General features: G+C 32.2%; 2 protein-coding genes across 12 annotated transcripts; one reads left to right on the top strand and one right to left on the bottom strand.

Annotated features, from left to right (window-relative positions):
• The first annotated feature begins 821 nt into the window (after positions 1–821).
• Positions 822–3,770, top strand: LOC121122813 (uncharacterized). The gene is made up of 2 exons (XM_040717870.2): positions 822–1,319; positions 1,497–3,770. Exons 1-2 carry the CDS (start codon positions 997–999, stop codon positions 2,239–2,241), a joined length of 1,068 nt encoding a protein of 355 aa, XP_040573804.1. The 5' UTR covers positions 822–996; the 3' UTR covers positions 2,242–3,770.
• A 211-nt stretch (positions 3,771–3,981) lies between these two features.
• Positions 3,982–15,026, bottom strand: Regnase-1 (Regnase 1). Of its 11 annotated transcripts, none has more exons than XM_071890357.1 (7): positions 14,331–14,515; positions 13,654–13,724; positions 7,937–8,002; positions 6,018–6,954; positions 5,714–5,948; positions 5,387–5,649; positions 3,982–5,303 (listed from the first exon to the last, which is right to left on the bottom strand). In XM_071890357.1, the coding sequence occupies exons 3-7, from the start codon at positions 7,952–7,954 to the stop codon at positions 4,477–4,479; spliced, it is 2,280 nt and encodes a 759-aa protein (XP_071746458.1). In that variant the 5' UTR covers positions 7,955–8,002; positions 13,654–13,724; positions 14,331–14,515; the 3' UTR covers positions 3,982–4,476. The 11 variants fall into 11 exon arrangements, with proteins under 11 accessions (XP_071746458.1, XP_071746456.1, XP_071746459.1 ...); XM_071890355.1 differs by having other exon boundaries at positions 14,264–14,515; XM_071890358.1 differs by lacking the exon at positions 7,937–8,002 and having other exon boundaries at positions 14,264–15,026.
• Between the last annotated feature and the right edge of the window lie 43 nt (positions 15,027–15,069).

Below are 15,069 nucleotides of genomic sequence, written 5' to 3' on the forward strand. Positions count from 1 at the left end.
AGATTATCATTGAGCTATCAATATGATAAAATATGTTTATAGTTATACAAATAAAATCCAGATAGATTTATGAGTGTATCGTTAGAATATAATATGCTAATTCTAGTACTGTATTTATGCGAAACTGCAAAACGTAACGAACTGTATTTATATTTTTTGTTTAATCAAAAAATAAATCCGTAAATTGATTTGGACACAAAATGATTGTTTTTAGTTTCTCTATGGGGGGTTACAGCCTTCCCCCTTCGGACGCCCCCGATGAGAGCCCCAGCAATGGGTTGTCAAAATTGGGGAACACTTGATATTATGAAGTATCAAAACATTTGATTTATGATACATACAAATTGGCATTGACAACTACCATCATTAAATTCAATTTAAATTTCAAGAAATGTGAAATATTAAAAATGATTGAGTATGAAAACCTGATCCTCCTCTTAACTAGGAAATACCCTTAAACACTTAAACGAGAAATATCAATTTTTAACTTAACGCAACAAGTCTTAAGTCAAATGAAGGTTAGCTAGCATTCATTTGTAAGCTGCACTTGATAATTCCGTAGGTAGGAGATAATTTGACAAATGGGAATCCCTTTGAGAGAATAAGACGTAAGAGGCAAAGAGAGAGAGAGGTAGAGGAAAGGAGATGAAAAATAGGAAGTGTAGGAAGTAAGTACAGAGCAGAGGTAGGGGAATGGAGAGAAGGGAGATGAATGATGAATGAAGATGATTGAAATGAAGTAATGGGGGGGGGGAGAAAATCAAATAGAGAGAGAGTTAGATAGAGATTGAGAGTGAGAGAGATTATGAAGAATGTGAAGTGTATTGGAATGGAATGAGAGATTGCGAGAGGTGGTTGTCCCGGTGCTGATATTGACGTCATGAATGCTTGCTCCGCCTGGATGCCTTGAAAAGAAGGAGAATTTCGCCCCGCCCTGCACGCCATATTGAATAGTATTTGGAAGTGGGAATTTTTGGCGACAAACTGTAAATAATAATGTCTTCACTCCTCAAAGACGATCCCTCATCTCGGATCATGTATGATAAGATCAAAGTTGACACGGAGTTGAATTATGAAAAGTTGGCTGAGGACTCGTTTAAGGCGGAGTTAGATGAAACCGTGAAACTGGAGAGTGACAAAATCCTTTCGAGTGTAAAAACGGAAGAGAGTTTGATCTACAGTAGTACCAATGTTACGTCCGCTTCTTCTTCCGTCTCTGCAGTTGTGTCCGCTGCTGGAGTCGTTGTCGCCTCTCCTTCGATTCTATCTTCCACTCATTCGCAACCCTCCACGACCCTCAACTCAATTGTTCAGAAAAGGTTGAGCTCATTTCTTCAATTCCCTGAGTCTTTGGCGGCCCTCCTCCCTTCTGTCCATCCATCCCTCAATCCGTCCGTCCGCCCTTTGATTCTTTCTCTCTTCATCCCTTTTCAATCTAAAGCCACACTTTGAGGAATTGAAGAAATTAGATTTGTTCATTTTTTATTTATTTATAGCGTGACTCAAAGTTCCACGACAGCCTCCATCATGTCACAGCACGGAAACAAACGACTTTTTAAATGTGGATTTTGTTCTTCTACGTTTGCAGATACTTATAAATTGGAGCGGCATGTCAAATCTGAGCATAGAGATATTACAGACAGAGCTAAATATGAGACCTTCCCTTGGCAGGAGCCAGGAGGCTCTTCCAAATCCTCTCATCGCTCTAGACAAAACAATGCACCTAAAACTCTTTTTGTCGACCCTAGTCAAACATTTAATATGGGGCATAAACAACCTAATATTATATCCAAACTTAAAATTGAGCCCATTGCTCCTCCTCAACAACAAGTTCCACAACAAGCTGTTACTCTTGCTTCTACTTCTGATGTTCAACAAAATGTTATCTCCTCAGAATACTTTTTGTGTCAAGTTTGTTCTAAGATTTTTGTTTCTTACAAGGACTTTACTCTCCACATGAATGAAAGCCCAGCTTGTAAAAATGGCGGAACGGACGACGCTTTTACCTCTAATGACGTTCTTGTCATTCTTTCACCAGAAGATAGTTTAAAATTTGCAGGAGAAACAATACTGGATACTGTAGTTGAGGCTACTCCACAAAATGAGGTAATTACTCACCAGACTACTCCCACTGCTGTGTACGAGTGCCACCTCTGTCGAGCCTTGTTTGCTTCTGCTGACTATCTGAAAAAACATCTAGAAATATGTCAAACTTCAAATCCTAAGAGAAGAAAAACATAAGTTTTTTTTATCATTCTCAAACTTATTTATACTAAAAAAAGACACTATGTATAAAGATATTCGCTGTCCCGTTGTACTTGGGGCTCTATCTAACTTTTTGGTTGTTTTTTTAAAAAAAAAAACTTTGTCTATGATCATCCTGGATCTATAAAGCAGTCCCATTAAATTACAAAAGGATTCATCTTTTTTAAATATTTCTTTGAGTATCCTTTTGGTCTTGTTTCTTTTATTAAATTCAACTAATAGATGATACTTATAAGCACTTTATCACGCTAATTATATTTTATGAATAAATGAGCAAGTCCTCCTCCCAACAGTTTAGGTCAATGGTAAAACATATATCACAGATACATATACAAACAAATAAGAATTGTACAATATCCTTCTTATATATATATATATTTTTTAATATACGCGAACGAGAAATTATTTAAGTTAGTAACTTAACTTAAGAATCATCCAACTTATTTCTCTAATGATGATGTTTTATTCTACATAATATAATATTTTATGATAATAATATAATAAAAGACTTTCCTTCTTTTTATACAAATGTATTCATCAGCTCTGATGTTCCCTTGACCTCTTCCACTTTTAATTTTGTCCTGTTTCTTTAAATATTTACTTACTTTTACATACTATAGTATATTCTTTTTTTTATCAATATCATTCTGTACTTGATGGCTTTTAATTGTGACTCGTTTTGTTAAATTGTTGATATTCATTAACGATGTAGAATATTTGTTCTGTTTTTTTTTTTTTAAATTGAATCATTATGGATCTTTTATTTTTTGAGCTTTATTTATATTTATTAGACAATTGTAAATTGTTTTTTTTATTTATTATTTAATTACTCTTTTTTTCCTTCCCTTTTATAAGTTAAGTTTTAAAGTACTCGTACATTTTATCAGGCCATTACTACCTTATTTTTTTATCAATTGAATTGATACTTTAAAAAAAAGGGAATTTAACACATCGATTGCCGAATTTAAATAATCATTAATATGTTTTATCAGCTAAAATATTGAGGAATGTGATTAACAAATTTGTATTAGCAGCTTTATCATTATTAATTTCTATTACTACTACTACTATTTTTTTAAATGATCCTTAAAATCCTATAAGGCTGAATTAGTTATACTCAAATTGATGGGACTTGCTTCCTCTAATGGGTCTTAATACGCTGTAAATATAATATATATCAAGAGAGTATAATTTATGTACAATTAGATAGGTATAAATAACCACGTTTATAATCATCTTCTTTTCTCTTATTAATCAACTTTTGGCAACTTAATATTTTTCAGGCTATTAACGTCGTCTACTCAACTTGTTATACTACTCTGTAAAAAAATTGTTTCAAGTGAGCATTTAATGTGGTCCTCATTAATATTTGTATATATGTTTCCATATTATTGAAATTGAGGAATTTGATACTCTATTCCTTAAGAACATAGAAATTTAGACTCAAATATATATATACGTATATATTCTTATTGTTAATTTATGAAATAAATATCAAAATTGAATTGACATTTTTTCAATTGTAAAAAAATTGTAATTTAAACTAGTTTATAAGTAAGATTTCAAAGTGTGTTATTAATCTTAATATTACAAAAAAAACCATAGGCTCAGACAAATTACTCACAAACTATATTAGTCAATGACTATTGAAAACTACGTCAAAAAACTTGATGCTGAAAAATATAGTGATAATAATTATTTAATCATGTGACCAAATTTTAATTGCAGAAAAAATATCATGAAGAGTTTATTAAACACTTATAATTAATTAGCTATGAGCTATACAACGATTAAATATCGACAATACACAGTATTGATACATCTTTTAATTAAAAAAATTAAATGAATATAGCACTCCAAAATATATGCATAAACAAGAATAGTGAAAATATGGAGAGAACATATTCGTTAAACCCACCACAAGCTGTATGAAGATAATGTTATGTAATTGGTAATTCCTAAAAACGTAGTAATGACATCTACTTTGACAGAAGTAAAGTAGTGATAATAAATTTTCCTACTGTCTGACCGATCCAAATCTTGTATACATACATATATAATAATATATTAAAATATCTACAGAAATCTTTTTTAAAAAGTACACTTTTCAGAGGTTTTAACTAAACCAGAGCCTGATACAATACGCAGAGTAATATAAAGGAGCATAGCTCTTGTTTACTATAAAATAAGGACTAGACGGAAATTTTTTAATCACTTTTGAGAATTCATGCTAATAATATGTTCGCAAATTTTTTGGCCATCTGTTTCATCTGGAAGGACGGACATGGCTTGTAGCACTTGATTCTCAGAGAAAATTTCCTTTAAATGAACGAATAACTTATGTCTAGAAGACACAACGTTACAACTATTCTTCCTTGACGAACCAATTGGTCCGTAATTGATTCTTTCAGAAGTACCACTATTCCATTCAGAAGAATCAACTGAAACACTATCGGATACAGTTTTCTGTAAGAGGGTAGGAGTATCAGGAGTAACATAGGTAAGACTCGTACCAAAACCTAGGTTCGAACCTCCAATGTAGAATTCAGGTGCAGAAGCGATTCGAGAAACATTTTGATGTGACGTGGGTGGTGGACAAAGAAATCGCTGGAGTCGGGGATCATAGCATGGATTCAGTGAAAGTTGACGGCTTAATTTTAAGTGAGCATTATTTGAGTCCAATTTATAAGGTGATGATGTCGTAGAATGACGACGAGGAGAAGATGACCCGGATTGTTGTTGCTGCCAAGGAGTTCGAGGAGGAGGAGGTGGTACGGAATAGTCTGTATATGAAGGTGATGCATTGAGAGGAGGAAGATTTTCAAAGCTTATACTCTTACTATTATATACTTTATGATGTGTTGACGAAGAAGGAGAAGTAGTTAAAAGATTTTGTTGATGTGAAGCATATAATTGATTATTTGTATGACTCCTATCAAAGATTCTCGAAGAAATATTTGATTGAGTTCGACAAAGTTGCTGTTTCTCATGAATTCGAGGAGGCATATTTACAGATAATGTTCTAGTTAACGGATCCCCTAAGAAGAAGAAAAATAAGATTTTGTTAATAATTAAGAGTTTAACAATATAAATGAATAGAATAAAAAATAAATAGACGTACCAGGAGAAGAGTCACGAGAATGAATTCTTGCACGAACTTCACTGATACGCAGAGTTGAATGCTCCTTAAGTTTGTCCGTGATTGACTTTTGAGGCAAATTGCCCCTTTCAGCATGATAATACTTGCATTTATTACCATAAGTACATTTTTTACCATATGGACAGGGCATAGAGTGATGTATATCCGAATTTCTTGACAAACCCCTTAAAAATGCATGAAGAGTCGGACCATTCTTCCCCATGGGATCATCAGGTGGCATAAATCTGAAATAAAAGTAATTCATCATATTAAAACTATTTAATGAATTAATTAAATATAAAAATTTACCTATCATTCACAAAGGAGTACATAAGAATTCTTTTTGAAATGACCTCCTTATATTCCGGTTTTTCTGCAAGCAGTTCACGATAATTATCATTACTGACAACAATTGCTCCAGTTTCAGAAGCAAGATTAAGAATATATCGGTCATCATGGCAAACTACTCTTCTTCCGCCGACTTGTCGGGAGGGAGTATATGCTAAAATACGCTCCTTTTCCAACTCATTTAGAATATGTTGATCTGAATCATTCAAGGAAAATATTTAAAAAGTGATATATGAAAGTAAATGATTTACACCACATGCCATACCTGATATAGGGGATTCGGGTTTAGAAGATTCTTTCCTCCATCTTGGAACAAATACAGTGATATTTTTAATTCCTTTCTCTTTGAACCAATTGACACATAGCTGAATCCCTCTACAAGAAAATATTTCCTTGTTTCCGTGGCTCATAGCTACATTACTTCCATCAATGACGATCGGTAATAAACTATCCTTTTCGTTTTCTTCTCCTAACGCACTTTTACATAGAGTAGTAATTTCTTCTTGTGGTACAGGTTTTTCAAGGTCTGTATGTAAAACGGAAGGCTTTGAATTTTGTAGACGTATTAATTCTGCAAGAATTTTATCTTGTCCAGCTAAGGGACCTAACTTCCTAAGAGCCTTTACTAATAAACTTTCTGGATATCCCAATCTCAAAGCAAATTCAACCTTTCCATTATAATCAGGATCAGAGGAAAAGGAAAATTCATCACATCCTCCTTCCTCTTCCTGTTGACTTTTGGAAGAGGAGGAAGCCAATGAGACATATTCACTAAACTCCGAGGCCAATGTATCTGAAAAAGTCCTTGATACATCATCATGTGACTTGGACATGCCAGATAACTCATAGTCAGAGTCATAGCTAGAATCCTCGGATTCCAACTTTTTCCTTTTATCTAAAAATTCTGCACTTGTATCACTCAAAGTACGATAAATCCCAGTGTGCGATAGTGGTGCTGGTGGAACAAGATTGTTTTTACTATTATTATTATTATGCTTGCAGTTCATTGAATAAGAATGAATTTGCATTTGTTGTTGTTGCTCCCAAGATGGACTCTTAGTAATGGATTCATCGTGAAGACTGTCCTTCCCACTCTCTACTTTGTCTTGAAGAATGATCAAATTATCGAATAAATCGATTTTACTAGAGTTGGAACTTGATAGGGAAGGAGATTGCTGCTGAATCAATGACTTCATATAGTTCTAAAAGAGATGCAATAAATATTAGTATCATTATCAGGAGGAATAAGATGGAAACCAAGTGTTTGTAAAGGAAATGTTTAATTATGTATAACTATCGCTATTCTACGTATTATTTATTGCTATTTTTTGTTTTCTAGATAGATAACGGATGCTGCTGTACATTAGTCAGTAAAATACATATATTGTAATTTCTTCGTCTTAAAATACATGGTTTAATTACAACTTTGATCATTCTAATTACTAACTATACATTGATACTATCATTTCATTTTATTCAAATTAGATGGATATTATGTATTTATGAGTAATATAACTCTGGGCATTTGAACTTATTAATGTGCCACATAATACTTATATTTGAGCAAGTTGTATTAAATTAATCAAAAACGACAGCATGACATCCATGGAATATTCAATTTTTGCTTTATTCCTAGGGGCATCTGTAGAGTGTGGGGCTGTAGCCCCCTTCAAATCAAGGATTTTTTGAAAAATGATTGATGTGGAAGAAAAAATTATGAGGAGAAAAGATGGGAGAAAAAAAATTAAGGGGATTTATTTTCTAAAATAAAGGTCATTCGATCAAATAATCAATTTTTTTAAATTTTTTGTAAAAAATCCCTCCCCCCCCTCCAAAAAAAAAAAAATATATATATATAATCCTGCGGACGCCCTTGATACTAATACTAAGTGCAGAACATCCTTCATTTAAAGTTGTTCATCGCATTTTTGAGTTGCAACTTGTACACTTTGGTTATACAAGTTATAACAACATAATATATATTTTAAAAAAAAACTGGTAATACCCGTTCACCCTCCTTCATTCCCTAATCTTTTTTATACATCCTACTGCGCACTGCGCATATTCTTACACATCCCGGATATAGTCCATTGTTTTCGTAATTTGAAATGATTCATTTGTTTAACAAGACAAAATATGTACGTAGAAGAATGAGAGCTTTCCTACACATCACTACAATCTTACCTTCATGATGATAGCCATACTGAATACTGTCTCTTCTGAATAATGGTGAAGATAATTCGTGACTTGCTAGTGAGTAAGAACAGAAGATATCCTAATTATAAGTTGTTGATTTTCAGTATGTATATAATTAAATGAATGTGTGATAATGAAGCACTACTATTATAATATATTACAGAGAGCACTTTTTTAAAAGAATGATTCAATGCTTCAGGATCTAACAAGGAATTCGAAGTGCCTGTGATGCGCACATTTCACGACAGCCCTCAAAAACATACTAAATACCGGATGTCTTTATGGTTACACAGAAAAAATAATAATTAATGACAAGAGAGCGGCCCGTGCGAGTGTGTAACGAGAGTGAGTGGAGGATAAAAAATTATACTGTACACTCTACACATGTTACAAGGCAAAATAGGGGGGACTATTGCGGTTGCTGTACATATTATATGATTCAATGCTACCATCACCGTCCAACATATGATTATTGTATTGATTATGAATCAATACAATCCATATACATATATACTAATTCAATAAGGAACTGGGCATATATATTTACTTATTACTATTAATTGAATAAAAAATCCTAATAGTTCATATTATTACTTATGAAAGGACTTCATTCTCCGAGGGATCTTTAAGAAAATTTATAATTCATTTGACTATATAAACGACTACGTCTCCCATCCTGTTCGAAGTGGATTGAACCACATTTTATTGTACATGATACGTCCGGAGCATATATTATATTCATAGCCAGGTACATATTGTTACTATTATTTCAGACCAGGATGTGAAGGAGGTATTCTTTGCTGCTGATGTATGATATTATTGTACTGGTAGTCGTGGTGCTGGTGGTAAAAGTGGGATGTAAAGAAGGAGAGGGGCCTTCAGAAATGTAAGTGAGTAGTATCGTAATTTTTTTTAAAGTGGTGTGTGTATGTAGGATTGAGTAGGTAATAGACGGATGTAGGTACCTAAGAAGGGAGGGGGAATCCATTGTTTTATGTACTCCAAACACATAAAGAAAGATTCACGCAGTCCCCATTGGTGGTAGTAACCAGTATAAATAACAAGACAACCCGGAGATCCTTAAGTAAATTTCATGCCCTCATACTATATTTTCAAGATACATAATAACAAAAGGAAATCAGCGTTGTTTCGAATAATAAAAATAAAAATCCGGATGTGAAACTGTCCATTCAATAAAATTTTTCCTTATCTCTCTATCATGGTAGACGCTTAATGATAATAATACATAATTTTCTAAGAAAACTGAATTGAAGAAAGGAAAAGGAATGAAAAGACTCTCAAATTCAATTTAGATAGAGGAGAAAAAGAATCTTTTAAGGTCAATGAGTAGAGATAATGAATTTTACTTTAATCGACCTTCATGATTAGAATGAACTAAGGTTAACTACATTGCGCTACTTTTTTTTTTTAATCAAATCATTGTAATTAGCAAAGAAAAAATTAAGTGTTCCTCAAGAATTGAATTAAAAGATAGGCATACACACATATGTATATGGAAAACAAAGCACAATGGATATAAATAGAGGGGCGTCCGCATGAATATATTTCTTTGAGGGGCTTATTTATTTGAATTTTTTGGAAACAAAGTTTCAAAAATCCACAGCTGTTGACTAAAAAAAAATTTTTAGAATAAAAAATTACAAATATTAAATTTTCTAGTAATAAAAAATAATTTAACAAATCTACAGCTATTCTCAAAAATTAAATTTTTGCAAAAAACCCTCAAAAATTAAATTTAAATATTAAATTTTTAGAAAAAGGTCGCAATATCAAATTTTTGGAAAGAAAAATTTCAAAAATCCACAGCTCTTCAGAAAAAAAAATTTCAAAAATCTCTACATCTGTTTACAAAAAAAACAATTTTTTCGATTTTTTTCTCTTTCAAAAATCTCTACATCTGTTTACAAAAAAAACAATTTTTTCGATTTTTTTCTTTCAAAAATCCACAGATATTCCCAAAAAAAATTCAAAAATCCACAGATATTCTCAAAATATTTCAAAAATACAAAGCTGTTCACGAAAATATATTCTTTGCTCTGCTTGCAAAATTTGCCCGAATGACGAAAAGATTTTCTAGTAATAAGCAAAAATTCCTTGCGAACGCCCTTGACTTAGTCAATTCATCCATTGTAGAAAATCCCCTTTTATGCAATGATGGATTCCAACATGAATCGACCCTCATTTAAATATGTTAGATTGTTCCAGTAAAAAATGTAAGAACTTCATATTTTATTGAATGCAAAACAAAGAAAGAACCAATTTAATGCGGATATGATGATGGACTTAAACTTCAAGGCTTAGAAGAAGAAGAAGTTTCAGGTATAATTCATAGTATGTACAACAACTGTATGCATGCATAATCCCTAACAGTACACAAGTGTATGATTTTTAAAAAAAAGTAGTATTTATAATAAGAGTTAATGAAACCTTGAACTCATGTGATGACACTGATGACGTACATTAGGGAGTCCCAAAAAGAAAATGGATACTGATAGTAAGTACGAGGGTCGTTTGGAAAGTCCGAAAGATGGCAATACTGGCGCGTATGGAGGTTATTATTAGTTAGTAGCATCACTTCATAAGAACACACACCAACTTTCAGCCAGATGGGTATATTTCTTTCTGATTCGTATTCGTTTGAATCGAGGAATCGCCCGCAAAGATTATGACGATTATCTTTTGGATTCGTAAGGAATAATCTCTTCGACTATATAGAAAAGGGTAAAACTATTACAGGTGCATATTATTCATCGTTATTGGACCGTTTGAAAACCGAGTTGCAAGAAAAACGTTCACAATTGGCCTACAAAATAAAAGCATTTTCCATAACGACAATACCCAAGCTAACATCTTAGCAGTTGTGGTCTCAAAATTAGTGTAATTAGGGTTCCAGCTCGAGATGCCCACAGCACTAGCAATCTCACGCTCCTTCACTCTTCTGTCATCCATCACCATATCATGGATTTTATTAATTATTTATGGAGTAGTAACCTCAACAGGGCGTCCAGAACGTTCAGCGTCACTTGTACCCATATGGCCACGCCGAAAATTATGAAACAACTGATTAACTGTTCTAATCGAAAGTGCAGAGTACCCATAATGTTTATCAAGCTTATTTTTAGTTTTCTGAGGCGTTTTGCCTTTCATAAAGTAGTGTTCAATCAACACACGAAATTCTTTTTCGTCCATTTTTTGAAAAACAATCCACTTCCGATCTGTCTGAAAATTAGTGAGTGTTCTTCCAACAGATGCTACTAACTAAACATAACCTCGATACAAGCCATTAGTGCCATCTTTGAGACTTTTCAAAAGATCCTAGTACATAATATCAGGGGTGTACGCAGGATTATATCTTTGGAGGGGATTGGTTTTTCGAACTTTTTACCAAAAAAATTAAATTTTTTTTCTAAAAAATTTCAAAAATCCATAGCTGCTCACAAAAAATTAAATTTCAAATATTACACATTCTAGAAAAAATTCCTTAGGGACTACGGCCTCCCCTAGCTGACGCCCCTGAATATATTCGAATAACAAAACGTTGTCAATTTAGACAATTGAAGACTTGTTGGTGGAATATCCTCTGAGAGGAGGGGCAATATCTTTTTTCAGTCTTTTATCATATATACACATAATTATCTAACTTATATAAGTAATTGTATTATGGTGTTGATAATTATTGGGGCCAAGCCACAAAAGGATGAAAAATAGCAACGCCCCCTGGCTGTAGAATTTATCAGGCCTATTATTGGTGGAGTCATTCATATCGCTACTCCAGTAAGAAAACCAGGATTACGACACTACAATGAAAGATACTAAATTAAATAAACTCAACATTATTTATTCTTTATAATACTGTAGAGGAGATCGGAAAAAGTTGAACCAACATATCACTTTTGCTTCAATTACTCAACTATGATTTGGCTTAGCATACTAAATTTTTAGTTCGAATCATATATACATCTTCTAACTAAAAGCTTTAATTTGCATTTAAAGGTGGAATATCACGATCCTCTACGCTCAAGTCACTCATAGTTAAAGTTTAAGCTCAAGTTAGTGTTGTGCCGGCCCTTATTTGGTACCGAAGATTGCGGTCCCATTTATCGGTCCTGAAATATTGTAGAATCGATCCTCGTGACGTCAATGAGGTTTTTTTCCTCTTTTTAATTATTCCTTTAAATAATAGAATAAAGTATATAACTAACTAACAATAGTTTTTGGCAATAATCTTAATACATATTTCAATTATATCTTATTTGGCTAATAAACCATTGATATTCTTAAGAAAAATTAAGGAATAATAGAGCTGGTCCTAAGACTGGACTTGACCAAATAAATAAGAACCAACACAACACTAGAATAACTTAAAGCATCCTTGTTCTAGCTAGATGTATGTGAATATTTAATAAATATATGTTGATGATATCAAATAGAAAAAAGGGGTTATGTAGTATATAAAAAACTGCGTTAATTTTTTGGGACAGCCTATTGTACTCATGTATAAATATAGGTACACAGAAAGGTCCGAAATAATAGAGATTACTTCATTCACAATTGTAAATTGTTATTACCGGGAATCCCAGCATAACCCGGTTTCAAACACCACGAAATTTGTATAATGCAGTGTTTGGAATTATTCTGACTCCCCCCTATAGTGCAGTAGATTCCCATCATATCGCAGTTTTTATATTATGATAATAAATTATAAAAAACTCTATACTAAACTATAATCTAAACTTTCTTAATACAAATATGAGTAGAGTATTATCTGGAAAGGGTCCAGTTCATTTAGTTTTTCAGGGTTCAACTTATTTCCTTTGCATATTTTATTAAATATTTGCAAATTATTAATGACTCAGTTTAGATCAGTTCGTGGATTTGGAAATTATTTGGAAATTTAATCAAAGATGGCTGTTTAATATTTGTACAATTTACAAATAAACTTTTGACTAAATTAATTTAGGATTGCTAATTATTGGCATCTCTGAATTTGGCATGGATCGCCTTATTGACTGCTAGTATTCATGGAATTAAGGTATATAACTTTGCATAGGGTCTTGTAAGTATTGGATTTGATAATTAGACTTAAAACTTTTGGTTAAGTTATTTATTATACAAACTTTCAATTAAATAGGGTTGATTATTAAATATTGATTCCGACTATTTAAATTTTACGGTGTAAAAAATTAAGTAAATACCCGATTAATATTAAATTTTACAATTATTTTACAAGTATATTGTCTGGCACACATTATTCTAAATAATTTATGATGAATAAAATGTTTTTATTGTCCAAACCATACTAAGGAAACATAGTCAAATGTAGACTTTGAAATATAATTTATTGCATTTTACGAGTTTTAGAACTAAAAAAGTCCCTGAAAAACGTGGATTTTTCTTATTCCCAAAAACCGCGATAAGGCTCCTCTACTTAGTTTGAGGTCATAAGTTATAATTATTTTATTGCATGATATTTTTTATGCTAAAATAGATTCAAGATCAATTAATAAATATCAAATTTATTATTACTATTATTAGTCTAGAGTATGTTATGAATTGACATTGAGTAGTAGACTACGTAGTTCAAATAGGGAATGATTAATATTAATAATTTAAATAAACAAGATAGTAACATGAAATTCTTCCGTTCATGCTAATTATGTGAAAATATATAATATTAACCTTACTTCATGACGTATTGAGAGGAATAATTCATGTTCCAAGGAGAGCAGTAGACGAGATTACGAAAGACGGCTTCCTAAATGTACCAAGAATTGATGAATGGAATATGAATTAATTAATTATCAATCTATATATTAAATGTGAACGTCAGTGTATGTGTGTCCGTAAATCACGGCCAAACTAATCAACGGATTCTGCTGAAATTTTTCATGTAGGTTTTTAAAGCTCAAAAGATGGTTCTAGTAATATTTGTTTTGACCTTCAAGGACATTGCGGCCTTAAAATCGATTTTTTTGACTAACAAACGATTATTTCATATAAAATAAAAAATATAGACCATTCAATTCTAAGAATTATTCTGGCTGTATGTTAATATGATATCCTTGCACCTTTTTAAAAATTTAATTTAGAGAAAAAATGAGCGAAAAAGACGAAGGATGTTTAACAATAATATGAAACTTGAACACACGTCAATTCAACTTCAATATTTTTTCTCCTCTAGACCTAATCATCTCCTTTATAAAATTGTGTGAACAGAGACTAGAGAATAATAAATTATATATATTTTCTTTTATATGAAACAGAAGAATTCTCAATTAAATTCCAATTTCTTACTGTCCGAGCAAAGTTACACTAGTTTCTATGATTTTCGAAAGCGTCCAGTTGGGCATCCATCCATTACCTTAATGCACTTAGTATGCCTTCTTCCTAGCTTATCTTCTTTATTCTGTTAATGACTTGGAGCTCCTCCAGGCCTTTGCATCTTCTCCCTTTTCAATCCAAGTAGGTACTTAATTAATTCTCTTCAATGACAATCGTGTGATGGACAACTCAGGCTCATTTTACAGCTGACTAAATGACGTCACTGGATATCTTCTTCAGTAATTGACTCATATTCTTTTTCACTTGAATATACCAGGGGAGACAGAGAGTTAAAGAGAGAGCTGAGAGAGAGAGAGTACGATGACATATTTGGGGTGCGTCAACATAAAAACAATCTTTAATAAAAATCAAGATAAGGAGAACATCCCAAATATTTTTTTTTACTTCATATATACACATACAAGACACGGGCCAATATTTCACAGACATATTGGCGTCAATTAAAGGCTCTATATTCACATTCGTGGGATGGCTGAATAGTTAAGATACTCAAAATAATTTAGAATCTTAGTCTGATTAATAGAGATTTATATTGGCCCAGATATGTCCCTTTTCACATAAAAGTGGTTCATTTTGCCTAATTTATGTGCAATCTGCAGGGCCTATAAGGGTTTATAAGAGAAATTTGTTGCTAGTAATTGACGAATATTATTCGAAGATTGTAATTTATTACTCATTTTTGAAAAAAAAAAAAACCATTTTAGCTGGATTTTGTGTGAATGGGACATGCATTTTTTAAGTTTTCATAACTTATAAAC

This window comes from Lepeophtheirus salmonis, chromosome 8 (genome assembly GCF_016086655.4).
Source record: "Lepeophtheirus salmonis chromosome 8, UVic_Lsal_1.4, whole genome shotgun sequence".
Taxonomy (NCBI): Eukaryota; Metazoa; Arthropoda; class Copepoda; order Siphonostomatoida; family Caligidae; genus Lepeophtheirus; species Lepeophtheirus salmonis.